General features: G+C 44.9%; 1 protein-coding gene across 1 annotated transcript in view; it reads right to left on the minus strand.

Annotated features, from left to right (window-relative positions):
* LOC144498780 (potassium voltage-gated channel subfamily KQT member 1) overlaps positions 1–12380 on the minus strand; it is a 709444-nt gene that overhangs the window by 444219 nt on the left and 252845 nt on the right. The window contains exons 3-5 of the mRNA XM_078220448.1: positions 4769–4895; positions 3080–3158; positions 1403–1499 (exon numbers count right to left, since the gene is read on the minus strand). Coding sequence (XP_078076574.1) covers positions 1403–1499; positions 3080–3158; positions 4769–4895 — 303 coding nt within the window. The remainder of the gene's footprint in view (positions 1–1402; positions 1500–3079; positions 3159–4768; positions 4896–12380) is intronic.

The raw sequence follows: 12380 nt of genomic DNA on the forward strand, positions 1-12380 counted from the left end.
GGTGTGGGGTGGATTCAATGGAAAATCCCATTGACAGCAGCAAGGCCTGAAGAACCTGCCTTCCGCCGCTGGGAGCCATGCCATGGGGGCGGGCAGAAAATCCCACTGAAGATTTTATCCCAAATTTCAAGCCCACACAAGTTGTATGATTTGGGCCACACCTCTAGAAGCTTTGCCAAAAGCTAGAAGAGTTGCTGCTTTTGCATGTAGGTTGCCCATTAAACAGGCCACAGAAAACTAACTAACAGCATTAATATCCTTTGGACAGCGTGATTATTGTTATAGTCTGCCAGTCACCTCTCGGGTTCAGAACCTCATTCCTTCAGTTTGTGAATTGTTTTTGGAGATTTTTTTTAAATGGCAAATTTTAACTTTCTAATTTTTTCGTTACTTTTTTCTTTCTTGGCTATCTCATTTTCACTTGTTTAATCCAATCTTCTCTTTCTCCGCCCGATTTGATATTAAATTCACCTCTCGAATTCACCCTCCTCCTCAGTCCTTCCTGTTTACTTCAGAATCCATTCCTGTAACACTGACTACATTTCAAAAGTACGTCACTGGCTGTAAAGCAATATTTTGAAGTCCAGTGATCATGCAAGGCGCTATATAAATGCAAAATTTCCTTTTAAATGTCATTGGTTAGGATGATGGTTGCATCATTTGAAAAGTCCCAGATGTTGTAATGCCAGTGATCAGCTTGCACTTTACCAATACGGCAAAATATATAATAGAATCCTACAGTACAGAAGGAGGCCATTTGGCCCATCGAATCTGTACTGATCACAATCCCAGGCCCTATTCCTGCAACCCTCATTTACCCTGCTAACCCCCCTGACCCTAAGGTTAATTTGGCATGGCCAATCAACCCAACCCGCACATCTTTGGACTGTCGACTTTGTACTAAGTGATTGTCGAGCCCAAAGGTACAGGAAGAAGTTTGACCACACAAATGTGCCACAAGATGCCGCACGCAAGCAAATTCAAGTCCTTTAACATTTCCTTATGGCTAAAATTAATCTAATTGATCTCCATAGTAAAATACAACAGGCTGGATTGCCCACCCTCATCCGTAGTGGGACCTGTTGCGAGGGAGAACAGAGAATTTGGCATTCTAGCCAAACTCAATTCACTTTCAGTGGCAGCAGAAAGTCGCAGCCAAGGATGAGGATGGAAGATTTCGGGCAACAGGTAGATCGGAATGATGGTATTTGATAGTGATCCCAGCAGCGTTATGGATTCTGTCAGTTATCTACAAGTACATTTAACAGGGCTTCAGAACGGATTTGAAAGAAAGTTCTTGTCATGCTAGATTAGGTGAGGCCAGGCCTTTGATGCAAGCCAGCTGTCTTTATGACTCACTGTTTAAAATGAACCCTAGAATATGAAGTCAGGCCACCCCCACCTGTCGATGGATGAAGACAACTGATCCCAGAAGCCTCCAGGTGCCTCCCTGACGATCAACGTGCAGCATTCGAAGGATTTGTAGGAAACGGATGCCCCTGGAATGAGAGAAAAACGATACTCCATCAGACTACTGGAAAGGTAACCAGATCAGTGGTCCTGACCTTTGCGATCAGAGTTTAAAATCTGGGCCCAAATACTGAAGGTACTAAGCTTTGGAGAGAGAAACAAGATTAAAACCAATCTTTAGGTTACAGCTTTGGAAGTACTTTGTTTTCCTCAATTTTGGGATAATGGCATCACTATCATTTATCTCTTGTTGCTCTGAAAAGCTGGTCTTGGATCTTGTCTTTAAAAGACTCCAGTCTGTATGTTGAAATATTTATAGATTTTTCATTCAGCTTGCTAGTGTTTCAGGTGGTGGTTAAGATTCAGTCATGTAGATGTGGAATGGCAGTCCCATATAGGAATCCTTCCCTAAAAGGCATCAGTAAACCAGTTGGGTGTTCACAATGACCTAACAGCTTCATGGGTCACTTTTACTGATGCACTGTAACCTCGCCAGTCCAGAATGGCTTGGGCGCGAGTCATTTCTGGATTTTGGAATTTTCTGGATGGGGCGGCATAGTGGCACTGGTGCCTCACAGTGTCAGGGACCTGGGTTCGATTCCTGGCTTGGGTCACTGTGCGGAGTCTGCACGTTCTCCCTGTGAGTGCATGGGTTTCCTCCGGGTGCTCCAGTTTCCTCCCACAGTTTGAAAGGCGTGCTGGTTAGGTGGATTGGCCATGGTAAATTCTCCCTCAGTGTACCCGAACAGGCACCAGAGTGTGGCGACTAGGGGATTTTCACAGTAACTTCATTGCAATGTTAACATAAGCCTACTTGTAGGCTTAATAAATAAACTTTAATGGAATAACATTAATTAATAAACAAACTTTAATGGAATAACATTAAATTGCTGGGATCAGTGGCCATTGCTGGAGCTTTAAGTAGTCCCCAAAGATGAGCAGCGTGGAGCACTGACTTATCAGCAAGTCCAGCATTTTAGGGGTGCCAGGCTGCCTTGGCACCCAATTCTATGCCCCCCACCTACCAAGATACGTGCTGAAGAGCATATAATTCAAGCCAAAGTTGTGATATCTTGGCACCATAAGTTGCGGGTCCAACTAGATGCTTCATGGTATCATTTGGCTTTGAAATACTGATCACAGCCACACTGTCTCGTCAATATCAGGAAGGGCGGGAATGAGGATACAAAAATCCATTGGAGAATGCTATCTCCTGTAGGCTGTAAAACTAGATTATCCTGCTCCAGATACCAAGCTCTGGGATTAAGTCACTTGCTGGTTCTCTGGCCAGACATGATACGGGTCTGAGGGAGTCCAATAGTTCTGCAAGAGGGCAGGCTGCCTGTCATTTAAGAAACCCACTCATGAACTATCCCAACATGGATGAATGATCACTTCAAGGGGAATTTCTTGATCACACACGTGCCAATGGGCTTCATGCCCCCAAAGTACATTTTTTACATAGGTAGAAAATCAAACATGTTCTGATTTGATAGCGAGTGAGAGGGGCAAGGTACTTTTGTACACTTTTGCACTGCGCACAATTAACTATGGAGGTCTTCCAGCACCAAAACCAGTTGATAAAGAGGTCCAAGCTTATTCTGCCTACCTGATGGCTGATGTTGCAAAGACTTGTCCATTTGAGCCCACACAGAGGACTATAACAGAAGCCACCACCACTATGAGATCTGTCAGAAAAAACACAAAATCAGGAGAGATTATAAAAGTTTAAAGATTCGCCTTAAAGCTTACAGACTATGGAGAAAAATATCAGTGTTTGATGGAGCATCAACTAAAGATGTACTTACACAACGATGAGTAATGATGGTTCATCACAGTCTCTTCTTTAATCATCATCCATTCCGTTCTTTTAGATACTGACAATAGACTGAACTGATATCTTGTTTTGTAAGTGTGACTTTCCCCTTTTAAGATATTTCTCATTTCCCCTTCCTCAGGGCTTGCAGCACTTACACATTACCCTGAACTGAAATGTCCATTAGTCCTGTCAGTATTGCCAAGTGTGGGAAAATGCACAGGATCTCAAAAGATGCAAAGGTTAGGTTGTCTCTCCCCCCACCTCCCCCCATGAATGGAAATTAGAGAAAAGTTACATGTACAAAAGTAGATCTGTAAAAGGAGAAAGAGTGGAGCGAGCGGATGGATCTTTCCAAGAACCAGTAAAGGCATGATGGGCTGAATGGTCTCTTCTGTGTTGTCTGATTAGAATCGTGGAATGATAGAATGATACAGCACTAATGGAGGCCATTTGGCCCATCACATTTGTGCCAGCGCTTCAAAAGACCTATCCCTTCCCCCACAGCCGAACAAAGTTTGCCTCGCCAGGTATTTATCTCATTGACTTTTGAAAGCTGTTACTGAATATGTTTCCACTACCCTTCAGGCTGTGCATTCCTGATCACAACAATTCACTGCTTAAAAAATGGTTTCCTCATCTCACCTCTGGTTCTTTTACCAATTACCTCTAATCTACATCTAAATGTGTATCCAAGATGGCACCAGAGCAAGGTGACTCCTTGCAAGCTGTGCCCAGCATACCCTCTAATTCTATCTTTACTCTAATTCTATGCTTCTAAAACTACCCCACACACCCTGGTTATACTCTCTCCACCTTCTTCTGTCAGGACAAAGATACAAAAGTCTGAGATCATGTCCCAATCAACTCAAGAACAGCTTTTTCCCTGCTGCCATTAGACTTTTGAATGGACCTACCTTATATGAAGTTGATCTTTCTCTACACCCTAGCTATGCCTGTAACACTACATTCTGCACTCTCTCGTTTCCTTCTCTATGTCCGGTATGCTTTGTATAGTCCACAAGAAAAATACTTTTCACTGTATACTAATACACGTCACAATAATAAATCAAATAAAATCAAAAAAAATCCTTGTTCTGCCAATGGAAGCAGTGTCTCCTTATTTACTCTATCAAAACCCTTCATGATTTTGAACACCACTATTTCCCCTTAACCTTCTCTGCTCCTAAGGAGAACGGCCTCAGTCTTTCAAGTCTCTCAGGGTAACTGAAGCCACTCACCTCTGGTACCATTCCTTTCTGAACCTTCTCCAAAGGCATTGACATCCTTCCTAAAATGGGATTCTTAGAATTGAACACAATACTTCAGGTGATTTACTGCATTGGACAACACTGACTCCATGCCCTACTGCAGTTCCACCTGATGTGTTGCTTTTTCCAAACACATCATTCCCACTAAAAGTTGCACAACCAAAGGTTGGCCACTGAGTGTGCATAAGGTGCCGCTGTAACAGTTACTCACCTATGATCGAGATAGGTTTCCTGGCAAAGCGCAGCCGTCCCCAAAATCCAACGTATTTACTGCGACACCCCGCTGACCATAGTCGGACGATGTATTCAGTTCCAAAAAATACCACTAATACAATCTCCTATTGGAAACAAAAAGAAACAAAAAATGGATAGAGTCATTCCAAAATGGTGCAATATTTGTGCACAAGTGGACAATGCCCCGGCTGATGAAGGCAAGCATGCCATATGCCTTCTTAATCACCTTGGCCATCTGCGTTGCCACTTTTAGGGAACTGTGGACCTGCATGCCCAGATCCCTCTGTATATTAATGTTCCTAAGGATTCTGCCATTTACAGTATAATTCACAGCTGAATAAAGCTGAATCTGACAAGCCAGCTCAGATCCAGACAAAGATTCCTGTATTGAATCAAGTTAACAACCACAAAACCACATGGGGTTGCCCCAAGGTCAATTACTTTAATATTCAAATCGATAATTACTACTCCTGCCCCATTCAAGCACAAACCCTTTGCTGTCCTGGAAACCGTGTGATTCTTTGTGAGAATTCTCTTGCCCATTGGCACAGTTTATCATTTCTGAATACAAATGGCATCAGGTTGTTCAAATAGTGAATTGAAATAATTCCCACCCTTGTGACGGATCTGCATCAGACTCCTCCGCCCATTTATCACTGGGGACGTTTCCCTGCTTTGCCAACTCTTTTCGGAAGAAACAGAACCAGAATGATTAACATCTGAAACAGGCACAGTCTTGTTGCAAACAAACACCCAGCAGTGGCAGAACTAGACCGGAGATCATAGAATCCCTACAGTGCAGAAGGAGGCCATTCGGCCCATCGAGCCTGCACCGACAGCAATCCCACCCAGGCCCTATCTAGTATTTACCCTGCTAGTCCCCAAGGAGCAATTTAGCATGATCAATCAACCTAACCTCCACATCTTTGGAGTGTGGGAGGAAACCGGAGCACCCGGAGGAAACCCACGCAGACATGGGGAGAATGTGCAAACTCCACACCGACAGTAATCCAAGGCCGGAATTGAACCCGGCTCCCTTGCACTGTGAAGCAGCAGTGCTAACCACCATGCCACCCACTACCTATTAGAGCCGAGATTAGAGGTGGGTTGATACTAAAAGCAGCGTTCCTTGGTCATGTGCCACTTCTCCAGCCTTACCGTTCCCATCCCCAAGATGTTCTCATGGATGGAGGATGGGACGGTAAGGTAAGATGACCCTCTACATGCAGTGAACCAGCTAATTAAAGGCCAATTAAAGGAAGCCGACTTTCTTCAGGAGGAAGGGAGGACGTTTTAGCTGTAGCTGCAGACTCGGGGGGTGATGCTGGTTGTTGGGGGCCTGTTCTCATGGTAGGCCTAGAAGCCTGCATTACACACAATGCAGCAGCAGCCACAGGACATTTAGGACAGCTCACCACCCCACCCCCACCCTGGTGGCCTGACTGCAAACAGCATAGAGATGGAAGAACAGCTGCTTATATTTTGAAGCGCCCTCTTCCTTATTTATCTGCCTTCCATTCCATCCTCCTGCCACTACTTTCAAGTTTTTAGTCCTTGGATTGTCCCTCCATGCCCGACCCTGTCCTTAATTGGATGGTAAGCATGCACTGGCCACTAATTGGACACCTCAGGGGAAATTACAATGAGAATGATTCCCACACAGTGCCGATTTTGGACCCACATTTCAGCCTGCCGGTAGCCTGCAGGGAAAATCTTGCCCATGGACTGTCAACAGAGCACTGCGTCAATGAAAATGACAAAGGGATCACGAGGACACCAGTTAGAGGAAGTGGCTGGAGGGCCACCAGAGCACTGGTTAAGTAGGAACATCAGTGGAAGTGTCACCATAGTACCTTGGGAAAATCATTAAGATCGCAAGATTAAACATCACTATTTTTCACAGGTGGGAACAAATCAAGCAACTGCTACATTCACTGTGTGGTGATGCACGCACAAACTGGCACAGGTAACGGTATAGTCTGAGAATGCTCTTTAATGAACAACATATAGGCTGAGTGCATCAATAGTGAAGTTGGTATTAAATGGGCGGCAAGGTGGCACAGTGGTTATCACTGCTGCCTCACAGTGCCAGGGACCCGGGTTCGATTCCCAGCTTGGCTGGTGTGGAGTTTGTACATTCTCCCCATGTTCCGTGGGTTTCCTCCAGGTGCTCCGGTTTTCTCCCACACTCCAAAGATGTGCGGGTTAGGTTGCTAATTTGCCCGTTAGTGTCAGGGGGACTAGGTAGGGTACATGCATAGGCTTATGGGGATAGAGCCTGGGTGGGATTGTGGTCGGTGCAGACTCAATGGGCCGAATGGCCTCCTGCACTGAAGGGATTCTATGAAAGTTTGTTTCAAGTTTTAAGCCTGTTTAAGTGTTTCTCAAGTTTTTTAATTATTTGGTTCATTAACATTCATGAACAGATGGACATCTTCCCACTGATTAATAAAGAAAGCCTTTAACTGGATCCATAGCAAAGAACCACCTTTCACACTACAATCCACTGGGGACTCTTCCCACTCAATCTTTCTTTCTGCAACTTATTTGCTTCTCCCTGCCAGATTATAATTTGGCATTTGTCTGTAGAGTAATTTTAGGTTCCGAACTCTATTTGTCAAACTATAACATCTCATCAAATCTCACACTTCTTCACAAGATCAGAATCAACAGGGGTAAAAAAAAACTTTTTTTTCATTACTTACGTACAACTCATAAACCAAAGCATTGTCAAATATGTAAATGTGCACTGTCAGCAAGACAAAGCACAAGACAAGTGGGCAATAGTTACTGCGTTTGAATTCCTTACTGTACATGCAGACAAGCTAAGTGTGCATCCATCAATCCTGCTCGAGACTAGAATGACTAAAGGGAGAGGGGCTAGTCGGCCGAGCGCCAGGCGCCATTATTCATGTCTGATGTTTAAATAGAGGACCACTGACCCCGAGGAGACCTCAGATATTCATGGGAGGTCAGAGGTGAAAGTGCACAAGCTGTTCTTCATAGCTGTACAAAACTGATCCAGGTAACCATTAGCAACCAGAACATGCCCCCGGTGACTGTCCGATATCGGAAAGTATTTTCTATATCAGCCCTTGCATGAGTCCTAGGAGTTTGATGGATACGCTGCCATTGCAATCCAGCAAGCTTGCCAAGATCGACCCACAGCGGATAATATTACTGAAGCGGGAGAAATAAAACAAGCTTTAAAAAGCCCAGGTCATTTCAAAGCTGCAAATCGTATTCAGCAATCACGTAGGAAAAAGGAGAACACATTGAGAAAGACTATACAAGCGAATCAATAATTGTGTACGACAATGTACGTACAACATGACAAAACTAGGGGTGCAATGTAACTGTTTTCTAATAAATAGAGTGTTGACATCTCATAAGTGGCTCACTGAACATTAATCCTAGCACTAAATCTTCATGGAGTTGGGGGGAGGGGGAAGGGAGGGGGAGGAAAGAGAGGAGGGGGAAGGGGAGAGGGGGAAGGAGGTGGGGGGAGGCGGAAAATCAGGTTAAGGAAAAAAAACCTGTTTTGAACACTAATATAAGAACAACTCCAAAGGCTTTTAGCCTCTTGTGGAGAGAGAGAGATGTTATCTCTGCCAAGATTCCTTATCTGGGATCTCTGGCGACGCCTCATATGAGTTAAATAAGCTACGTATGGATTTTTAAAAGATATATATAATGAATGTAATAATTCAGTTCGAGACAACAACTTGTGCAATGTTAATGAAAATAAAAGCAGGGTTGAGGAATGCTATTAATTGTAGTGAAATCTCCTCACAAAGGAAACATGACTCCACAGGCAAGTAAAAATCACCAATCAGATTGGAGCTAAGTACCCTAATTAGAATCCATTATTCTTTTTCCCCCAGCCACTCATTTCAATCCTTTATTCCACAGAACAATCAAGCACCTTTCAAGTTTAAAACAAAAATACAGAACTTATGATCACCTCTCTACAATGAAACAGTTCTCCCATTTAACTATGTTAATAATTCAAACCTCACGACCGGGAAGGTGGATGCAGAAAGAGAGATCACTGTGGTCCTTGTGTGAATGATGTGGAGATACCGGCGTTGGACTGGGGTAAACACAGTAAGAAGTTTAACAACACCAGGTTAAAGTCCAACAGGTTTATTTGGTAGCAAAAGCCACAAGCTTTCAGAGCCTTAAGCCCCTTCTTCAGGTGAGTGGGAATTCTGTTCACAAACAGGGCATATAAAGACACAAACTCAATTTACAGAATAATGGTTGGAATGCGAATACTTACAGCTAATCAAGTCTTTAAGGTACAAACAATGTGAGTGGAGAGAGCATTAAGACAGGTTAAAGAGATGTGTATTGTCTCCAGACAGGACAGCCAGTGTGACTCTGCAGGTCCAGGCAAACTGTGGGGATTACTGATAGTGTGACATGAACCCAATATCCCGGTTGAGGCCGTCCTCATGTGTGCGGAACTTGGCTATCAGTTTCTGCTCAGCGACTCTGCGCCGTCGTGTGTCGTGAAGGCCGCCTTGGAAAACGCTTACCCGAATATCAGAGGCCGAATGCCCGTGACCGCTGAAGTGCTCCCCAACAGGAAGAGAACAGTCTTGCCTGGTGATTGTCGAGTGGTGTTCATTCATCCGTTGTCGCAGCGTCTGCATGGTTTCCTCAATGTACCATGCCTCGGGACATCCTTTCCTGCAGCGTATCAGGTAGAGAACATTGGCCGAGTTACAAGGGTATGTACCGTGTACCTGGTGATATGTACCCAGGTACACGGTACATACTCTATTACCCAGGTACACGGTACATACTCTATTACCCATCCTTAATTGCCCTCAAGGTGGGGTGAGCTGCCTTCTCAAGCTGCTGCAAACCATGTGGTGCAAGTACATCCACAGTGCTGTTAGAGAGTGAGTTCCAGGATTTTGACCCAGCGACAGTGAAGGAACGGCAATATATTTCCAAGTCAGGATGCTGAAAGTCTTGGAGGGGAACTTCCAGGTGGTGGTGTTCCAAGGAATCTGCTGCTCTTATCCTTCTAGATGGTAATAGTTTTGGAAGGTGCTGTCTAAAGACTTGGTGAGTTCCTGCGGTGCATCCTGTAGATGGTACACACTGCTGCTACTGAGCGTTGGTGTTGGAGGGATTGAATGTTTGTAAATGGGGTGCCAATCAAGCGGGCTGCTTTGCCCTGGATGGTGTTGAGCTTCTTGAGTGTTGTTGGAGCCGCACCCATTCAGGAAAGTGGGGAGCCTTCCATCACACTCCTGACTTGTGCCTTGTAGATGGTGGACAGGCTATGGGCAGTCAGGAGTTGAGTTACTCGCCACAGGATTCCCAGCCTCTGACCTGATCTTGTAGCCACTGCATTTGTAAAGATAGTCCAGTTCAGCTTCTGGTCAATGGCAAACCCCCCAGTGAGTTTCTGAAGGTACGGGTAAGCTGTCTGGCGCTTTAAAAACTAAAACCCGAGTCCCTGAAGGTGCTTGAAAAATTCAAGCTTGTTTGGCAGCAGCTATGGAGAGAGAAAAAGAGTTAACAAGCCAAAGCGCATTTTCAACTCGAAACATTAACTCTGTTTCTTTGCCCACAGATGCTTTCAGACAAGCTGAGTTTATCCAGCATCCACAGTATTTTGCTTTTAGTTTAGAGCTCATTAACAGGTTAATTAGAGTCAATTAGCAGGACTCCTATTCTGTCGAGCACGATTAGCCTCACACTCTGCTAATGCAGCACATCCCCTTCACTCACCTCCCAACAATCTCCACCAATCACAATTCAATCCTCACCTCACCCTCACACACTTAGCACAGCTTCACCCCTACATCTCACTGCCACTACCAACCATTTAACCACGATTGTCACATCATCCATGCGCATTGCACCACCATGAAATAAAATAAATGGGAAGGGGGTGACGGTGAAGGAGAGAGTTGATGCTCTGAGTGAAGTGCCCACTTCGAAGATGAGGTGCTGTTCTTCCAGTTTGCAAATGCATGAACTCTCTTAGCTCTGACAAAGGGTGATCCAGACTCGAAACATTACCTCTATTCTCCCTCCACGGATGCTGTCAGATCGGCTGAGATTTTCCAGCATTTTCTGTTTTTGTTTCAGAAGCCACCCAATAGCTGGGTGCCGCAGTGAAAACCCACCCTGTTGTAATGGAAACTCATATTTGCTGCCATTTTTGCTGTGGATGCCAAAGAGGCTTGTAAGGTGTTACAATAATCCATCCACCAGACATTACTGAGGCAATGCCTCAGGGGGAAGGACAGTGGCTCCATGGAGCACGGGCCTGCTGTCCTCTTTCAGGATGACAGCATTCATGCCCCGATCACTGTCACCCCGGGTTTTCAAATAACTCTGCTTTTTATACGGCTGGATTTGAGACACCGTCCCGTTTCAAGGTTGCAAAGTCTTGCTACAACACAGGGCATTGGTGAGACTGCACTTAAAGAGTACTGTGTGCTATCTTGGTCTCCTTATTTGAAACTTGCCTCAGAGGCAGTTCAGAGAAGGTTTATGAGGCTGATTCTTGGGGTAAAGGGGTAGCCCTGTGAGAAAAGGTTGAGAAGGTCAGACCTATACTCATTGGAGTTTAGCAGGATGAGGTAATCTTACTGAAACATATTAAGATTCTGATGGCACTTGACAGGATGATGCCAAAGGATGTTTCCCCTCACGGGTGAATCTAGAACTAGGGGGAAATAAGGGGTGTTGTTTTTAAGATGGTGATGAGAAGGAATTTCTTCTCTTCAGAGCATTGTTAGTCTTTGGAACTTGCTTCCTGGTGACCAATGAGGCTGGGTCATTGAATATATTCAAGGTTGAGTTAGAAAGATTTTTGATCTACAAGGGAGGCAAAGGTTATGAGAAGCATGGAAACAGAAACTATAAACAAAAGTAGACCATTCGGCCCTTTCAGCCTGCTCCGCCTTTGATTTTGATCATGGCTGATCATCAAATTCAATTTCCTGATTTCCCCTATATCCCAAGGGATTTAGCCCCAAGAGCTATATCTAATTTTTTCTTGAAATCACACAAGGTTTTGGCTGGAAAGTGGAGTTAGGGCTACAAATTAACCGTGGGCGGCACGGTGGCACAGTGGTTAGCACTGCTGCCTCACAGCGCCAGGGACCCAGTTCGATTCCCGGCTTGGGTCACTGTCTGTGTGGAGTTTGCACGTTCTCCCCGTGACTGCATGGGTTTCCTCCAGGTGTTCCGGTTTCCTTCCACACTTCAAAGATGTGTGGGTTAGGTTATTTGGCCATGCTAAATTGACTCTAGTTTCGGGAGGATTAGCAGGGTAAATATGTGGGGTTACCGGAATAGGGTGGGATTGTTATTGGTGCAGTCTCGATGAGCTGAATGGCCTTCTGTACAGTAGGGATTCTATGATTCTGCGATCCTCCTGAATGAAAAAGTAGGCTCAAGGGACTGAACGGCCTTCTATTTCTTATGATCTTGCTGCTGTCGCTAGCTCAGCCAGGAAAAGTTGGTTGACTCCTCCCTTTCTCCTTCTTGTCCTCCACCTTCTTCTTCTCAGTTGGCTGTTGCATCACTGGTGACGAGGGCTGCACCCTCATGAT

This window comes from Mustelus asterias, chromosome 9 (genome assembly GCF_964213995.1).
Source record: "Mustelus asterias chromosome 9, sMusAst1.hap1.1, whole genome shotgun sequence".
In the NCBI taxonomy this organism is placed as follows: domain Eukaryota; kingdom Metazoa; phylum Chordata; class Chondrichthyes; order Carcharhiniformes; family Triakidae; genus Mustelus; species Mustelus asterias.